General features: G+C 39.2%; 1 protein-coding gene across 7 annotated transcripts in view; it reads right to left on the bottom strand.

The window, feature by feature from the left end:
- rptor (regulatory associated protein of MTOR, complex 1) overlaps window positions 1–9,224 on the bottom strand; it is a 189,873-nt gene extending 180,649 nt beyond the window's left edge. For 4 of the 7 annotated variants that reach the window (XM_036571374.1, XM_036571377.1, XM_036571376.1 and 1 more), the window contains exons 1-2: window positions 8,772–9,224; window positions 3,889–4,063 (exon numbers count right to left, since the gene is read on the bottom strand). In XM_036571374.1, coding sequence (XP_036427267.1) covers window positions 3,889–4,063; window positions 8,772–8,953 — 357 coding nt within the window. In that variant the 5' untranslated portion in view covers window positions 8,954–9,224. Of the gene's footprint in view, window positions 1–3,888; window positions 4,064–6,655; window positions 6,934–8,771 lie in introns of those variants that run through there. The other 3 variants (XM_036571375.1, XM_036571380.1, XM_036571378.1) reach the window with 3 other exon arrangements.
- Window positions 9,225–15,657: the final 6,433 nt, after the last annotated feature.

Here is a 15,657-nt window from a genome sequence, read left to right as displayed (position 1 = left end):
ATCTCCCAATCCCCTACAAATTACTCCTGAATAAATATATTAATAAATAAATAAATAAATAAAAATAAATAACATAACAAATGAAGTATTTTCATTCATAGCCCAAGACTGTGTCTGTAAGTCTAGAGGTATTTCTGATTCCTTTTGATTGTCTCATTCTCCAATTTAAAAAGCTTCAACCATCAGCCACCCTGACAGGCACCACAGCTCTCTGAACTTTCCCTGAACGCTCTGCTTTTGTGTGGAAGGAATAAAGTGTTACAACAGCATCATAAAAGACGTGGCAGCATTAATAAACGTTCCGCAGCAAGCTGTCACCATTTGCATGAGAAATCTGCTGAAATTCCTTCTTGAGAATGTGAAACAAAAGGGAAAAAAAAAAGATTCAGGTCTCGTTGTGAAATTAATTCCAACAAATCTTCAGCGTGCCGGGTTATGAAACTTTCCTGTAATACGAGGCCTTTCTTCATCATGTCTGATGCCAGAGGCCGAATACGAAAGCACCATTTGTTGATATTAAGATTTCACCACCGTCCCTTATTTAGAGAAAGTCACTTTAAAGCATGAATATTTTATGAGAAGGAAATGTTCAGCAAGTTTCAAACAAGCGATAAAGACTCATCTAACCTGAGCTATAAGTCAGATACTACAGGACAGGATGGATCAATTTTGAACAAGTACAGCACTTTGTGTCTCCTGATTCAGCTTCGCTAATTTATTTCCATTCTGTAACCTATACTGCACCTGAGGCTCCTTTAGTCTGTTGTCAAATATGATAATGGCTACATTTTCCAAGCACAAAGGTCATTTCAACAGTAAATGTTAAAAAATATGGTCTTAAACGTTTGTGAAACGTCTGCCACAATCAGTTGTGGGACTAAGAAAGAACAATCTGACATGCAGATTAAATGTATATTGTGCTATATTCACAGCAAGTGAGGCAGCTTATTAAATTAGAGCTTTCAAGCCAAATTTATCAAACCTATTCTATCCACTTTCCTGCGATGACCTTTTTATAGAGTACTGTATTATAATACTTGAAAAGGTGGTTCCATAACAAGTTCTCAGGTTGTTACTCATGCAGATTTCTGGTCTATTGTTAACTCAGTTTGCACTAGCGGTGTAGATCTGTGGCTGAAGTAAAAAAGGTACTGTTCAAAAGTTTGGAATCAACATCAACAATTTTTATTTTATATCCAATGATATCTTCTACAATGTGGATTTAAATATTACAAACTATTTACCAAAAAAATGTTTTTAAAATCATCTTCAATATTTCATGTATTCTGTACACAGAGAAGTGAATAAAATGATAAATAATACATACATTGAGGAGTTTCATTCTAAAATGCTGTCTATTCTTTTGGAAACTGCAAAAGTCTATATGTCGCTGTTGTCAGAAGAAACCTTGTACCTTCAAAATGATAACTTTACAGGAGAAGAAAAAAACTACTTTATTTTTAATGTAAGTCTATGGAACGAGACTTTTTTCCAGGCCATTTTTGGCTGTTTCCTTTGATCCAGAAAACATGAAATTTATACAAAATGTAAGGGGCCACAGGCATTTTCAAATTATGTCAAAAACTGAAAAAAAAATAAATGAATCAAATAAGTTTCGAAGTCAATGATTAATCTTGTAAAATAATCATGATCTTAATACTCACAAAAATTATCATGATTATGATTTTTGCCATAATCAAGCAGCCCTAAATCATTCACAGCTCCATTTACAGTTTCCTGGTGTTGTACTAATCATCTGAAATCTGTAAAGTTGTAACATTTTAGAATAATCTTATACAATTACCTGCAACCAAATTGGTTTATTATTGAAAACTGTTTCCAAACTTTTGACCAGTAGCATGCATGACAGTCAGCTATGTTATGCTATTACTGTGCCGTATCTAATTCTATCAAAACGAAAGCAGGAACTCTACAGCACAGCAAAAAGCTTCATGGCTGCAGGACAAGCACATTACATATCTGAGCCACGTCTCTATACTGAGATTTACTGTTCCACTGGAAGCCTGTGGGACGGCTCTGAACACAAAGAAACAGCCTAAACAGATTCACTCTGGAGCTGAACACTTTCACTGCTCAGCTAAATGTGGCTCTGGATGATGCATGTGGGAAATAAACCCTTTTCACAGTCTTACAAACACTTACATGACAAACAGAACACAGTCTTGCGAACTCTAACAGCCAGACATGCAACCACATCATTTTGGAATGGAACAGTTTAATATTATGATCATCTGAATCATCTGAATGCATGTATTGCTAAACTGGGGAGTTTTGAAACAGACATGGCATTTTTAGTAGCTGTGTTTGTGGGTTAAAGGTTCGCTTTCTTACAGGAAAAGACCAAATAGTCCCAGAGAAATCAGCACAGAGGTTAAACAGCAAAGTAAGCAACCAATCTGTTCATGAATAGAGAGATTATAAGGAGACTGCAGCTGGTGATAACAGCACAGGTACTCAACTTTATGGACACAGAACTACTAGGAGTAATATGGATAATGAAAGGCTGCAAATACCACAAAAACACAAATAAGGATGTCACAAACAAGTTTGTCTGACCCTGACCCCAATCCAAGTCATAGAACTCTGATTATCCGCCAATAAAGAGACATATCAGAGCCACAATAAATACACAAAAGTTAGTTGAACCAGCTCAATTTAGCTAAGATAGGCCTGGTTGCCAATTACTTTATTTTTTTCATATCATTACATGAGTCGGTGCAAGAAACACATCATCACATTCAAAATTCAATTCAATTTAAGTGTCTAAAAGTGTGACCATATATTAATATTCATATATTACTACAGGCACCATGCACATTGCTTACATGCATGCGCAGTAGGGGCGTAATAATGCCCACATTTTCAGGGGTAATATGATTTTTATTCATTCAATTTTACATATATTTTGCATTACAAGCATCTAATATAGCTCTAATTTGATACTACATGGACTAGTGTGACTCAGATAAATAAAAGATGTCAAAAAAAATATTTAACACCTGCCATGCCTCCCTCTAACAAAATAAACCCCCAAAGTCACACTCCCGAGTTTGCAGTTGATTTATAATAATGCCCAGTCATTTGAGTGAGGAACCGCCGCAATGCATAAGCCCCTCCCCCATTCCTATCCACTTTAAATCTGATAGGCTGCACCCAGATGCCACTTTTATGGCAGTTTCAATGAAAGATGATAAATGAGAGATCCTCGATGGAGGGTTCTGAAGGGGTTTAAAGTAGATTTTGCAATGCAGCTGTTTAAGTTTTTACACTGCCAGTCAAAGCCAAATGACACGTTTTTAAGTGAAAGCGCATCCTCTACTGAGAACACTTAAATGTGGCATCTTCCTTCAAACTGTAATGCACAATTTATTTGCTGAGTTTAACATTTTGGAAAAAATGAAATATACAAGAAAAAAAATGTGCCATAACTTTTGCACGGGAAATTTTTCCTCAATATGTTAAAATTCAGTAAATGAACAGTAATTGTCGATAAAACACGCAGATGTTTCTTCCCTGTAGAGGATGTGTTCACTTATTTTCACTCGGAAAATCAACAACACACAGAATTTGAACCGGGGTGCCAAAACTTTTGCACACAACCGTACTCAAACCCAAGCAAGACTTTCAACTGTCACACTATGATACTATGACAGATTCAGAACGTACTGCAATACTGAATTACATCCACATCGCCCAGCACTGCATGACAGACAGCAGTCTCTCAGACCAGAAGGGGACGTCACCAGTTCACTACAGCAAGAAACCCACTCAGCTGCGCAGTGTGTTGTTCCTCCCAGCCTCTCACTGTGCGCTACTAAGCCAGGATAAACGTGAACAACCAAGCTTTTCACTCTCTCTCTGTCTTACCCGGTCCTTCATCCTCCAGCTCTGTGCAAGCGCTTTGGACCCCTCAATCTTTTCCAGGTGTCTTTTCTTCATGAAGGCCAGCGGAAGGTTCCAGTCGCTCATGTCGGCCTCCTCTTCCTCAGATAGCCCCACCACGGGCGAGTGAAGCAGCTCCGCGTCCATTTTCATCACACTCCTACAACACATACAAGACTTACACTTAGAAATGCAGGAAAAGGGGAAAAGACAGTGCACACATATATATCGCTGCTGTCAGGACTAAACCTTGTATCTCCATTTTGCCATTTTTCAGTTTCTGACATAATTTGAAAAGACCAGCTGCCTTTTCTGAGGTGTCAAAATGTAGTGATGAACAGACCAACAGAAATGGTTCAAAATTACCTGGAAAAAATGATTTATCCATTTACTTCGATTAAAAGCTGTTTTTCCTCCTCCTGTTACCTTTTTGGATATACGAGTTTTTGTTCCAACAGCAGCTATATGTGTATTCCCATACCTACTATAGTGTGCGTGTGTATGTGTGTCTATATGTCTCTGTGTGTGTAATATTTAAGCAATAGAACACGAGAGGGAGTGTGTTATCGCAAAATAACATCACAACCTCAAGTGATCTGTTGCTTTTATACAACAGTTAAATAAATTAAAAGATTAATAAACTGGGCCGAGAACATGCCATTTAATATGTCTTAATGTTAGCAGTTCCTTCCGCCAAATTATAGATCCTTAACAAGCAGCTTATTGCTATATCAGAGTAACGAACTCCGCTCACTCGCTGCACAGCTTGCAGTTCGTTCTCCAGCTCCTTACACTAAATAGTGATAGAACACCTAAACAACCTGGAATTAGCCAGACATGAACCAAATACCATTCGCCAAACGTGTAGTCTCGTCTTCAGAGTCTGACCAAATCTGACTGAGCCATAAAACTGCCACAATATCAAGTTTAGCTCAGTTTTGTCAATTTTTGCTAGATCAATAATAATGTTGTTTTGTTCCAGCCAGTTTGTAAAGCATCTTACAGCCCATTTGTTTGGCGAATAGTATTGGGTTCATTTCTGGCTGATTCCAGGTTATTTATGTGTTCTTCTATCACAGCTGCTGACTGAAAAGCTTGCTCAGTGGTGATGACAGTTTCAGAATTTTGTGTAATCTCGTCTTCAGAGTCTGACTAAATCGGCTGTCGGCCAAATGTGATCTTAAAAGTATCCATTTTCTGTTCGTGCACAAAGTAAGAAGTAAAAACGTTAAAAAGGCCTGAGCGTCTCCTACAGCTGTCAAAGTCATTGCTTAGCAACGGCGTCTCAGCAGAGTGATACAGTGTTTGTGAATAAACCGTGCTGTTATGGCAAAATAACAGCATGGTTAGAACGCTTCTCAACCAATCAGCTTGCGTGGCCGGAACTAACTGTTGTATGTGTGTGTGTGTGTTTATATATATATATATGATATAGATACACACACACGCTACGGTAGGTATGGGAATCTCTAGGCACCACATTGTTCGATTCAATTTCAATATGGTGCCCAGATGCGTTTATAAAGCAATTCTGGATGCATCTTGACCTACACTACATTAACATTTTTTCCCATGTATTTGTCACTGTTAGCTTAGTTAAATCTGAACCTTCACTCTGCACTTGTTAAGTCTACAAGCCTGTTTCTCCATCTAACAAGTGAAAATTAAAATCCAAAAAATGAGAAATAATAATAATTATAATAATAATTACATTTTATTATCATGTTCTTTGTATCACATAATGTATGCAGTATAGCTCAGAGTGTTTATTTTCATCAGAAATTATGGATTCTGATTAAACATTTCATTAAAATAAGAATTTCTGCAAAGTGACACAAAAACAGATGTGCAAACATACAGTAAAGTTTGGGACACTGCAGTCATAAGAGTTTGAAAGAGCCCATATCCTCTATTTTTCTTCAATTTCATCCTCTAACCCAAGGTCCACTTCTAACATCTGTGTGTGCTTAATAACCAAAAACAGTCATAATTCAGTAGCATTAAACAGGTTGTTTTTGATACTGTGCCTTTAAGACTGATGGGAGGAGGACCTGAAGCTTCTCCTTCCAAGCTAAATGCTTTATAAATTTTCATCTCTACCTTCTTGTGATGAAGTTCTTGTACCCTACCACCACCAGCTACATCTGTTCGTCGAGGTGGGGGTCCAGCCTTCTAGCTCAAAGCAGAAATTAATCAGAACTCCAGCCCAAGTTCCTGTCATGCTATATGCTAATATTTGAACATCTGGTGCCTAGTATATACACTGATCTGTAAATCTAGCCTGGTTTTTCCCAATCCTCATCTTGGTCCTGCACATTCGAGTGCTGTCCTGCTCTATGAGACCTGATCAAACTAATCAGCTAAAGCTACAGCAAGTTAAACAGCACCTTTAAACCAGCACTGAAAGGGGCTGAAAAGTCAAACGTGAGAAACATTTCAAATATCAGTCTTTTAGCATATAAGCAGTTTTTAATGTAGCCAGTGGTGGAAACAGCCCGAAAGCAAAAACTAGCTAAGCTACTCTGCTGAAATGCTAAAGCTGCAGCAAAGCAAACGCGCCAACTTTCATCTACGCCGAATAAACACATCAAATTCAGTCTGCAGCTTGAAGAGCTCCCTCATAAAACTAATCTTTTACACTCTGTGTCAATGTAAACAGTCTGAAAGCAACGGCCAGCTGAGCTAACCTGCCTGAAGAGATGCTAACACTGCAGCAAACAGGCCAGAGTGATTTGCTTGAGTGGCTTCTTACCATTGAAGCTCATGATGGAGCAACATGAAGTGCGTGATTGTACACAGAGCCACTGCCAACTGGGCGTTTACAGTCCTTGTCAACTTTATTAGAAACCCTTTGGCCTTAGAGATCGTAGCCCACATTTTAACGCAGAGTTTGTGTTAGCGGTCCTCTAGCCGTTCATCAATAGTCAGTTTCTGACCACAGAGCTACTCTTGGCTGGAGATTTTTGGACGGTGGGCCACTCTGATTCCAGCAGTGACCCCCAGCAACACTACTACCACTACTAGTGTTGCCACCTCAGTGCTGTAAAATTCCTGGACACTTGATACATTTACTCAGATCAGCAGACGGGTAGCTGTGCTCACAATGCAGTCTAAAGTGCAGAACCTAATCTTCCCCAGATAGCAGCTTGATAAGGTCAGCACCCTGCTGACTGTATGCCACTGCTAGTCCCCCCTCGGACCACCCAGACTACTGTCCAGCATATAACGTCTAACTAGTTTTTGATCTCCTCAAACATTTTAAATGCACACAGACTTTTATTTTGGAAAATAAACAAGGCAAATATTACAAACTACTGAGAGGAAATATAAAACTGGCCTAATCTAAAATGATGTTACTGTGGTTAAAATTATCTACTAAACTAATTTACAAAGCATAACACAAAAAAAATGAAAAAGTAAGTAATTTGGACTGTAGGTGGAAATTAAAGCAATTAAAAGTAGTATTTTGTCTAATATCCTGCTTTACCACCAGTGGGCCACCCATAAAAAGCTGAGCAAAAAGCCAGTGGGCCATCAGCTTTGCCGTCAAAGGGCCAGCAGTGGCCCGCTGTCCTCTTAATATCCAGGTTCTTAGATGCAGTGCCGACCAACAGTGCACCTTTCCCAAACAACTGTCCCTACAGTGATCTAATCAAACCCATTCTTTGTACATACACAGTCTGGATAAAAAGAAGCAGTTTGAACATCATTAGAAACGATAACATACAGTCAGATCCATAAATACGTGGACATCTTCGTTATTACAGTTTTAGCCATCTACTACAGCAAACTGGTGTTTAAATTAAATAATGAAGCTCAGAGTGGTCTGTTCACCAGTTTCAGACCACGGGAACAGTTGTTAGATAACATTTGGGTTTATCAGAAACTGATGAACAGGGTATAAAGGGGCAGGAAAAAAACAGTGCAGCAACAGATGGGCTACAGTCTGTAACTGTAAGCAGACCTCATAAAGTGGGCACTGGGTGGAAGTGCAAGGTGGGTGTTTCTCATAAATATAGAAGCACTGTGTAGTTCTACAGTTACAGACTGTAGTTCATCTGGTTCTCTGCATACACTGTTGCCCTGTTCTTCAAAGGTCAGAACCACCACAGGACCCCCACAGAGCAGATATTATTTTGGTGGTGGGTCAGCACTGCAGTGACACTGACGTGGTGGTGGTGTGTTAGTGTGTGTTGTGCTGGTGCCAGTCGATCAGACACAGCTGTGCTGCTAGAGTTCTTAAACACCTCAGTGTCACTGCTGGACTGAGAACCAAAAACATCCTGCCAACAGTGTCCTGTGGGCAGCATCCTGTGACCACTGATGAAGGACTAGAGGATGACCAACACAAACTGTGCAGCAGCAGATGAGCTATCGTCTCTGACTTTACATCTACAAGGTGGACCAACAAGGTAGGAGTGTCTAATTGAGTGGACAGTGAGTAGACACAGTGTTTAAAAACTCCAGCACCAGCGTAGCACCACCATACAAGTGTCACTACAGTGCTGACCCACCACCCAAATAATACCTGCTCTGTGGGGGTCCTGACCATTAAAGGACAGAGTAACAAAGTATGCAGAGAAACAGATGGACTACAGTCTGTAACTGTAGAACTATAGTGCTCCTATATGGTCAGTGGAGCTGATAAAATGGACAAGGAGATGGTTTTAATGTTATGACTGACCACATACAGCAGTAGCATAGCTTAGCAAAACCTTACACTTCAGTGACTGCACTGCATTACATGCAAGCAGAACAGGCCTTGCAACTCCTGCACTGCAACAAACACTCAGATACAGCATTTAACAACAGTAGCAGCAGCAGCAGCTGCAGTGACAGTAATGACAGTAAGAGTAAAAGTCACGGACCTCGGCGAGGCCGAGCTGCGCGCGCTGACTGACCGCTCCGGCAGGCAGGCAGCTTCTTCAGACGGACAGATTTCAGCGGAACGTGGGCGCGTGTTCCTATGTGTGCGTGCGCTCGCGAAGGGGCTGAAAACGTGCAATACTCGTGACAGCAACAGCTCTTCGTCAGGGGCACGAGCTCGCATGCAGGCCCATCACCACCACCACCATCCTCCTCATCCTCATCTTCCTCCTCCTCGCGCGCACGGTGCGCTCGAATGCGCGCGCGTCTCGCCCGCCGCTGTTGTTATCGATGCCGCTTCTGATCTGTGTGTGCTGCGAGTGAGTGAGAGCGAGAGCGCGCCTGTCTGTATGTGTGTGTGTGTGTGTTTTACACACTCTCCGGTTTTTCCCCCGAACAGGAACCGATTCTCAGCACTCCCGCAAGGGCGCAGCCATCTTCTTCCGATACCCACAATGCACCTGGGCGCTTCAAGGGGCGGGGAGGAAGGAATCGTGCGCGATGACGTCAGCCGCCGGCTGAAAGCAAGTGAAGCGCTCCCATACAGGCGCGCGCACACGCGCGTTCAGCGTGCGCTCGCTCACCTCACATAAGGTGCAATAAAATAAAATAAAATAAAATAAAATAAAATCGCTTAGAAAGACGTAAAAGTAACAAGGATAGTAAAAAACAAAGTAAAACAGAAGAGAAAGTAAGTAATGACAGAAGTAAAATAGCACCATAGTAGTTATAGTAGTAGTAAACAAGGAATTAAAGTAAAAAAAAAACACTATAAATAAAACTATAAGAAGAAGAAGAATATTTTAAGTAAAATTGCACCATAGTAGTAATAATACTAGTAAAAAAGAATTAAAGACAAAGTGATGCTATGAATAGAACTATAATAATAATAATAATAATAATAATCATCATCATCATCATCATCATAATAGTGATGATGACTAAAATAAGACTAAATAAAGAATTAAAGTAAAAGTGTTACTTTAAATAAAACTTGTTGTTTTGTTGTTTTTGTTTTTGTTTGGTTGTTGTTGTTGTTATAAAGTAAAATAGCAACTTAGTTGTAATAGTAGTAGTTCAAAAAATATAATTTAAAATGATACTATAAATAAAAACTAAAATAATAATAGTAGAAGTTAAATTAAAAATAACAGCAGAAGTAAATAAAGACAGTAATGATTAAAAAGTAAAAGTGAAACTAATAAACTAATAAAAATAACAGCAGAAGTAAATAAAGACAGTAATGACTAAAAAGTAAAAGTGAAACTAATAAACTAATAAAAATAACAGCAGAAGTAAATAAAGACAGTAATGATTAAAAAGTAAAAGTGAAACTAATAGTGGATGGAAATAGAACTATAGTAGTAATAGTAGAAGTAAAAACATCAAAACACTAAAAGTAAAAATAATACTATGAGTAAAACGACATTGACAATAACAATAATTATGAATTTAAAAGTAATAATAATTTAATACTATGAAGCACACAGTATTAAAATAATAGTAGAAGTCAACATAAAAATAATAATAGAAGTCAAAGAGAAAAAATAAGTAAAAGTAAAATGTATTATATTGATAGTAGTAGAAGTAAAATAGCATTATAGATGTAATAGTACAAGTAAAAAAAGAACTAACTACTTAAATAATATAATAAAAGAGGTTTAACTAAAAAACTAAAAGTAAAAAATAGAAGTAAAAAAGGACAATAATGATAAAAAAGTAAAAGTAATAACAGATGTAAAATAATTTTATAATAGTGGTAGTAGAAGTAAAAACAATAACACTAAAAGTGAAAAAAATATTGTAAAACTATTAATAATAATCATAGAGATGAAAGTAACAATGATATCAGAAGTTGAACTAAAAGTAATAGCATAAAATAAAATAAGAAAAATAGTTGAAAATAATAAATAAATAGTGACACTGGTATGAGTGTATCGGACACAGCAGTGTCGCTGGAGTTTTTACACACATCAGTGTTACTGTGGGGCCAAGGGTGGACCACCACCCAAAAATAACCAGACAAGAGCAGCTCTGTGGTCAGAAACTGACCACTGAAGAAGGACTAGAGGATGACCAACATAAACTGAGCATCAGCAGATGAGCTGCAGTCTCTGACTGTAAGAAAAATTTCCGATAAAGTGGCCAGGGAGTGGATGCATGTATTCTCTCAGTTAATAAACTGACCTACAGAGATGATTTTCTGTGGATTTTGGAGCTCTTGTGCTGTAACACACTGTCTTAAAGACTTTGTGCTGAATACAGTGTGCAACTGAGCAGCTGCTCCTGCGTTTGTCCTCGTTCTCCTTCTCTGTCTGGCTCTGACTTCACTTCCTCACACGGCAGGAGACGTCCGAGTGATTGAACGAAACACACTTCGCTCACCTTCTCCTTCACAGCACGCACACAAACACACACACACACACACACACACACACACACAGCGTCGTGGCTGAGGCAGGACAGAGGGTGTATTTATCTTCCCAGAGTGAGAGCGCTGATCTGGGGTTAATGTTTGACCTCTGCAGCCTTTTGAATTTGGTTTGTAGGAGCCATATTTCTGCACACTGTCATTCAGTTCTACACCAATTTCTTTGCAGTATATGTGCTCAAAATACAAAGCTGTGTTGAATGTACTGGAGTCAAATGTGTACATCATTCATCATTTGTGAGGTCAGACACTGATGTTGGATGAGAGGGCCTGGCTCACAATCTCTGTTCTAGTTCATCCCAAAGGTGTTCGATGGGGTTGAGGTCAGAGCTCTGTAAGGGCCAGTCAAGTTCTTCCACACCAAACTCACCCAGCCATGCCTTTATGGACCTTGCTTTGTGCACTGGGGCTCAATCATGCTGGAACAGAAAAGGTCTTTCCCCAAGCTCTTCTCACAAAGTTGGAAGCATACAAAATGTCCAAAATGTCTTGGTCTGCTGAAGCATTAAGATTCCTTTCACTGGAACTAAGGGGCCTAGACCAACCCCTGAAAAACAACCCCATAGCGTTATCCCTCCTCCACCAAACTTTACAGTTGGCACAATGCAGTCAGCCAGGTAATGTTCTACTGGCATTCGCCAAACCCAGACTCATCCATCAGACTGTCAGATAGAGAAGCGTGATTCGTCACTCCACAGAATGTTTCCACTGCTCCAGAGTCCAGTGGCGGCATGCTTTACACCACTCCATCCGACGCTTAGTATTGTGCACTTTAATCTTAGGCTTGTATGTAGCTGCTCGGCCATGTAAACCCATTTCGTGACGCTTCTAACGTGCAGTTCTTTTGCTGATGTTGCTTCCAGAGGCAGTTTGGAACTTGTTAGTGAGTGATTCAACAGAGGATGGGCATTGTGCACTTTAGCACTCGCCGGCCCCGCTCTCTGAGTTTGCATGGTCTACCGCTTCATGTCTAAGCTGTTGTTGCTCCTAGATGCTACTATTTCACAATAATAGCACTTACATTTGTCTGGGGTAGATCTAGCAGGACAAAACCTTCACAGACTGACTTGTGTCAGAGGTGACATCCTATGACAGTGCCATGTTTAGTCACTGAGCTCTTCAGTACAACCCATTCTACTGCCAATGTTTGTCTATGGAGACTGCAAGGCTATGAGCTTAATTTTACACGCCTGTTAGCAATGGGTGTGGCTGAAACACCTGAACTCAATATTTAGGAGGGGTGTCCCAATACTTTTGTCCATATAGTCTATCTATCTATCTATCTATCTATCTATCTATCTATCTATCTATCTATCTATCTATCTGTGTCACACTTTAAAGAGATTATTCTTTAGGTTTTTCAGATCTCTTTAGAACCATAAGTTCTAATTATAATCAATTAATTCTTAAATGGTTCTTTAAATGATGAAATAGTTCATCAGATTGAAGAAGAATGTGTTGTTTTTGAAAATGGTTCTGTATATAGCACTAAAAAGGGTTTTGCTACTGTTATGATGTCAAACTTATAACAATCAAGCGCATTTATCTGGACATAAATAAAGGTCAGTTGTAGTTTTCCTCAGAGTTTTGAAAAGACTGGACCTGAATTCACAAAATCAAAAAGCAAAAGTTGTCTGAAGGACAGAATGAAATGCGAACCCACAGGCTGTTTGATTACTCACCTCACTCTCGGTAACTCAATTATCCGGCGCACCTGTCTGACAATTATAAGGCTCGTACTTGTAGCAGCAGAGTTTAAATCAATTAAACCCTCAGTAGTGTCGCATTCAGCTGTCAGGAGTTTATCATTGATGTCCAGATCCAACTGAGATTCACCATGGAAGCTCTGTTCCTCCAGACATGGCAAAAATATTAAATAAATACATTGACTCAAATATACCCAAACCGTTTCTGTTTAAGCCTGGGATTATTTTACTGCTTCTGCTTGCAATGAAATATTGCTACATCATAATTTCAAAAGTGTGTACGTACCTTCTTCTTGAGTGTTTCTTCTGAAATGAAGGGTATTCATAATGAGTTTGTGCTGCGGTAACAGCCTCTACTCTTCTGGGAAGGCTTTACACTAGATGTTGAACATTGCTGTGAGGATTTGATTGAGCATTAGTGAGGTCAGGTACTGATGTTGGATGATCAGTTCTGGACAACTTCAACTCAGGTGTTGGATGGAGCTCCATCACTCCAGAGAACACAGCTCCACTGCTCCACAGCCCAATGCAGGGAGGTTTATACTGTTTTATAAGGTGCTGAAGCTTTTCAGACGGTTTCTTCAATCATTTCCCAAGACTATGTTGAATTGCAGCAGGTTGTCCAAGAGAGATTAGAGAAAAAGTTTGGAGACTGTTTTTCATCCTGTCGGTCAGGCACAGCTCCAAACTGGCAGAAGAATGCTCACAGGAAGAGATGGATACACAGACTGGTGAACTTTACAAAATAGGTCTAATTATTTGTTTTATTTAGATCTAATGATGACTGCAAAGGTTCTGACTGTTTCATTATGATCTATCTATCTATATATATATATATATATATATATATATCTATATCTATCTATCTATCTATATATATATATATATATATATATATATATATATATATATATATATATATATATATATAAAATGACTTGGACAAAGGTCTGGTTCCATTGACTTACATTAAAAGTAAAGTAGGTTTTTTCATGTAGATACCATTTTGGAGATACAGTGCTGCAGTGCTGAGAATGATCCAGCACCCAAATAGTACCTGCTCTGTGAGAGTCCATGGTTCATGGGGGTCCTGACCACTGAAGAACAGGTTAAAAGGGGGCTAACAAGATATGCAGAAAAACAGATGGACTACAGTCTGTAATTGTAGAACTACAAAGTGCACCTATATAGTAAGTGGAGCTGATAAAATGGATAATGAGCATAGAAACAAGAAGATGGTCATGCCTGATTGGTGTGTATTCATCAGCATTTGTACGGTGTGTTCTCTATAGAAGACATGACAGCTTAGTTTCACTTACAAAATCAAGACATAGAATTTGATGAGAGAGATCCAAACATTTGTGTACAACTTTTAAAGACTGTCAAGTTAATTTGGTACCTCTTATACTTTATAATAAACAAAAAAACCCAACAAAACTCAACAAACAAGCTGCAGCGTGCAGGCAGATGTTGTACACATGACAAAAGAACCCTGTGCTTAACCAGAGAAACACTGGGATGATTGCAGACTCTCATTAATCAGTAAAGTACCCGTGCTGTACAGCTACAGCTAAATCTCTTACTATTTCACCCATTCTCCAATCTAATCGGACAGAGGTGGGCCAAATCCACCTTTAAACCCTAAACTGGATGTCACACAGCACAATCTGTGAAGCGTTCTCATCAAAAAACATGAAACTGTTTCCAGAGGTTGAAACAACACACCAATCTCATTCTCTCTGCACCCTTGCCCCCCTCACAGCTGTAATTGTGCCGCTTGCTTTTTTGGTTAAACAACAAGAAAGACTCCAATCCAGCATCTGCAGCCAAGTTCTTTCATCCTGGTGCTTGCGCTGGAGTGGAACCAATCTCATCTTGAACATGATGGAGGTTGGGACCTTTGCTTTAGAGAGGGAGATTGGTCTTCTCAGCCCCATCCAGGAAGGAGTGATATAGGCTCAAGATTGACTGGGCTGCTTTCATTGGCTGGAGCCGTTCCAGAGAACCAATCAGAAATGGGATTGGGGTTGCAGGAGTGGGTTGAGTAGCCTAAAAAAAGTTATGTTACTTCATTGAAATAATGACTGACGCAGAAGTAAAAGTAGGCTAACAAAAGACAGCTTCTGTAAAAAGTTGAAGTCCAAAAACTCCTGGAGTGCTGAGCCCCTTTAGAGAACTGCTGAAGAACTTCTTAGTCCATCCAGCATCTGTCAGCAGAGGAACAGTTTGTCCTGCTTTATTCTTCTCTGTCTGGATCCTTTTGGTTCCAAAATAAAACACTACAGCTCCAGGGTGAGAGGAGTGATCAACAGTGAAGCAGAACAGGAGCTGAACCAGCACAAAAGGATCAAATTAAACCACAAAGCAAAGAATTAGGGACTAAATGTTGATGATTAAAGTGAAACATAAAACCTTCCTCTACTATTGGAGCAACTATTTGGACCAACAGATATCTTGTTGCATTCAAATGCATAAAATTTGTTGTAAAAAGTTATTATTTTGGAAATACAAGGTTTTGTTACAGCAGCAAAGAACCCCTTGCATGGTGAAAAGGGTTCTTCAGATTGATGGAGAATGTGTTGTATATGGTTCCAACTTTTTTGAAAATGGTTCTATATAGCACCAAGAAGGGTCTATGTATTTTTACATCACGCTTAAAAAAGATGGTCCTTCAAGGATTCTTAAGTCAAGAAAATGGTTCTATATAGAACCATGAACACTTGAAGAACCCTGTGCATGATTAAAGAGTTC

The sequence above is a fragment of the Colossoma macropomum genome, unplaced genomic scaffold, assembly GCF_904425465.1.
Source record: "Colossoma macropomum unplaced genomic scaffold, Colossoma_macropomum, whole genome shotgun sequence".
In the NCBI taxonomy this organism is placed as follows: Eukaryota; Metazoa; Chordata; class Actinopteri; order Characiformes; family Serrasalmidae; genus Colossoma; species Colossoma macropomum.
This window is presented reverse-complemented; position numbering and strand designations above follow the sequence as displayed.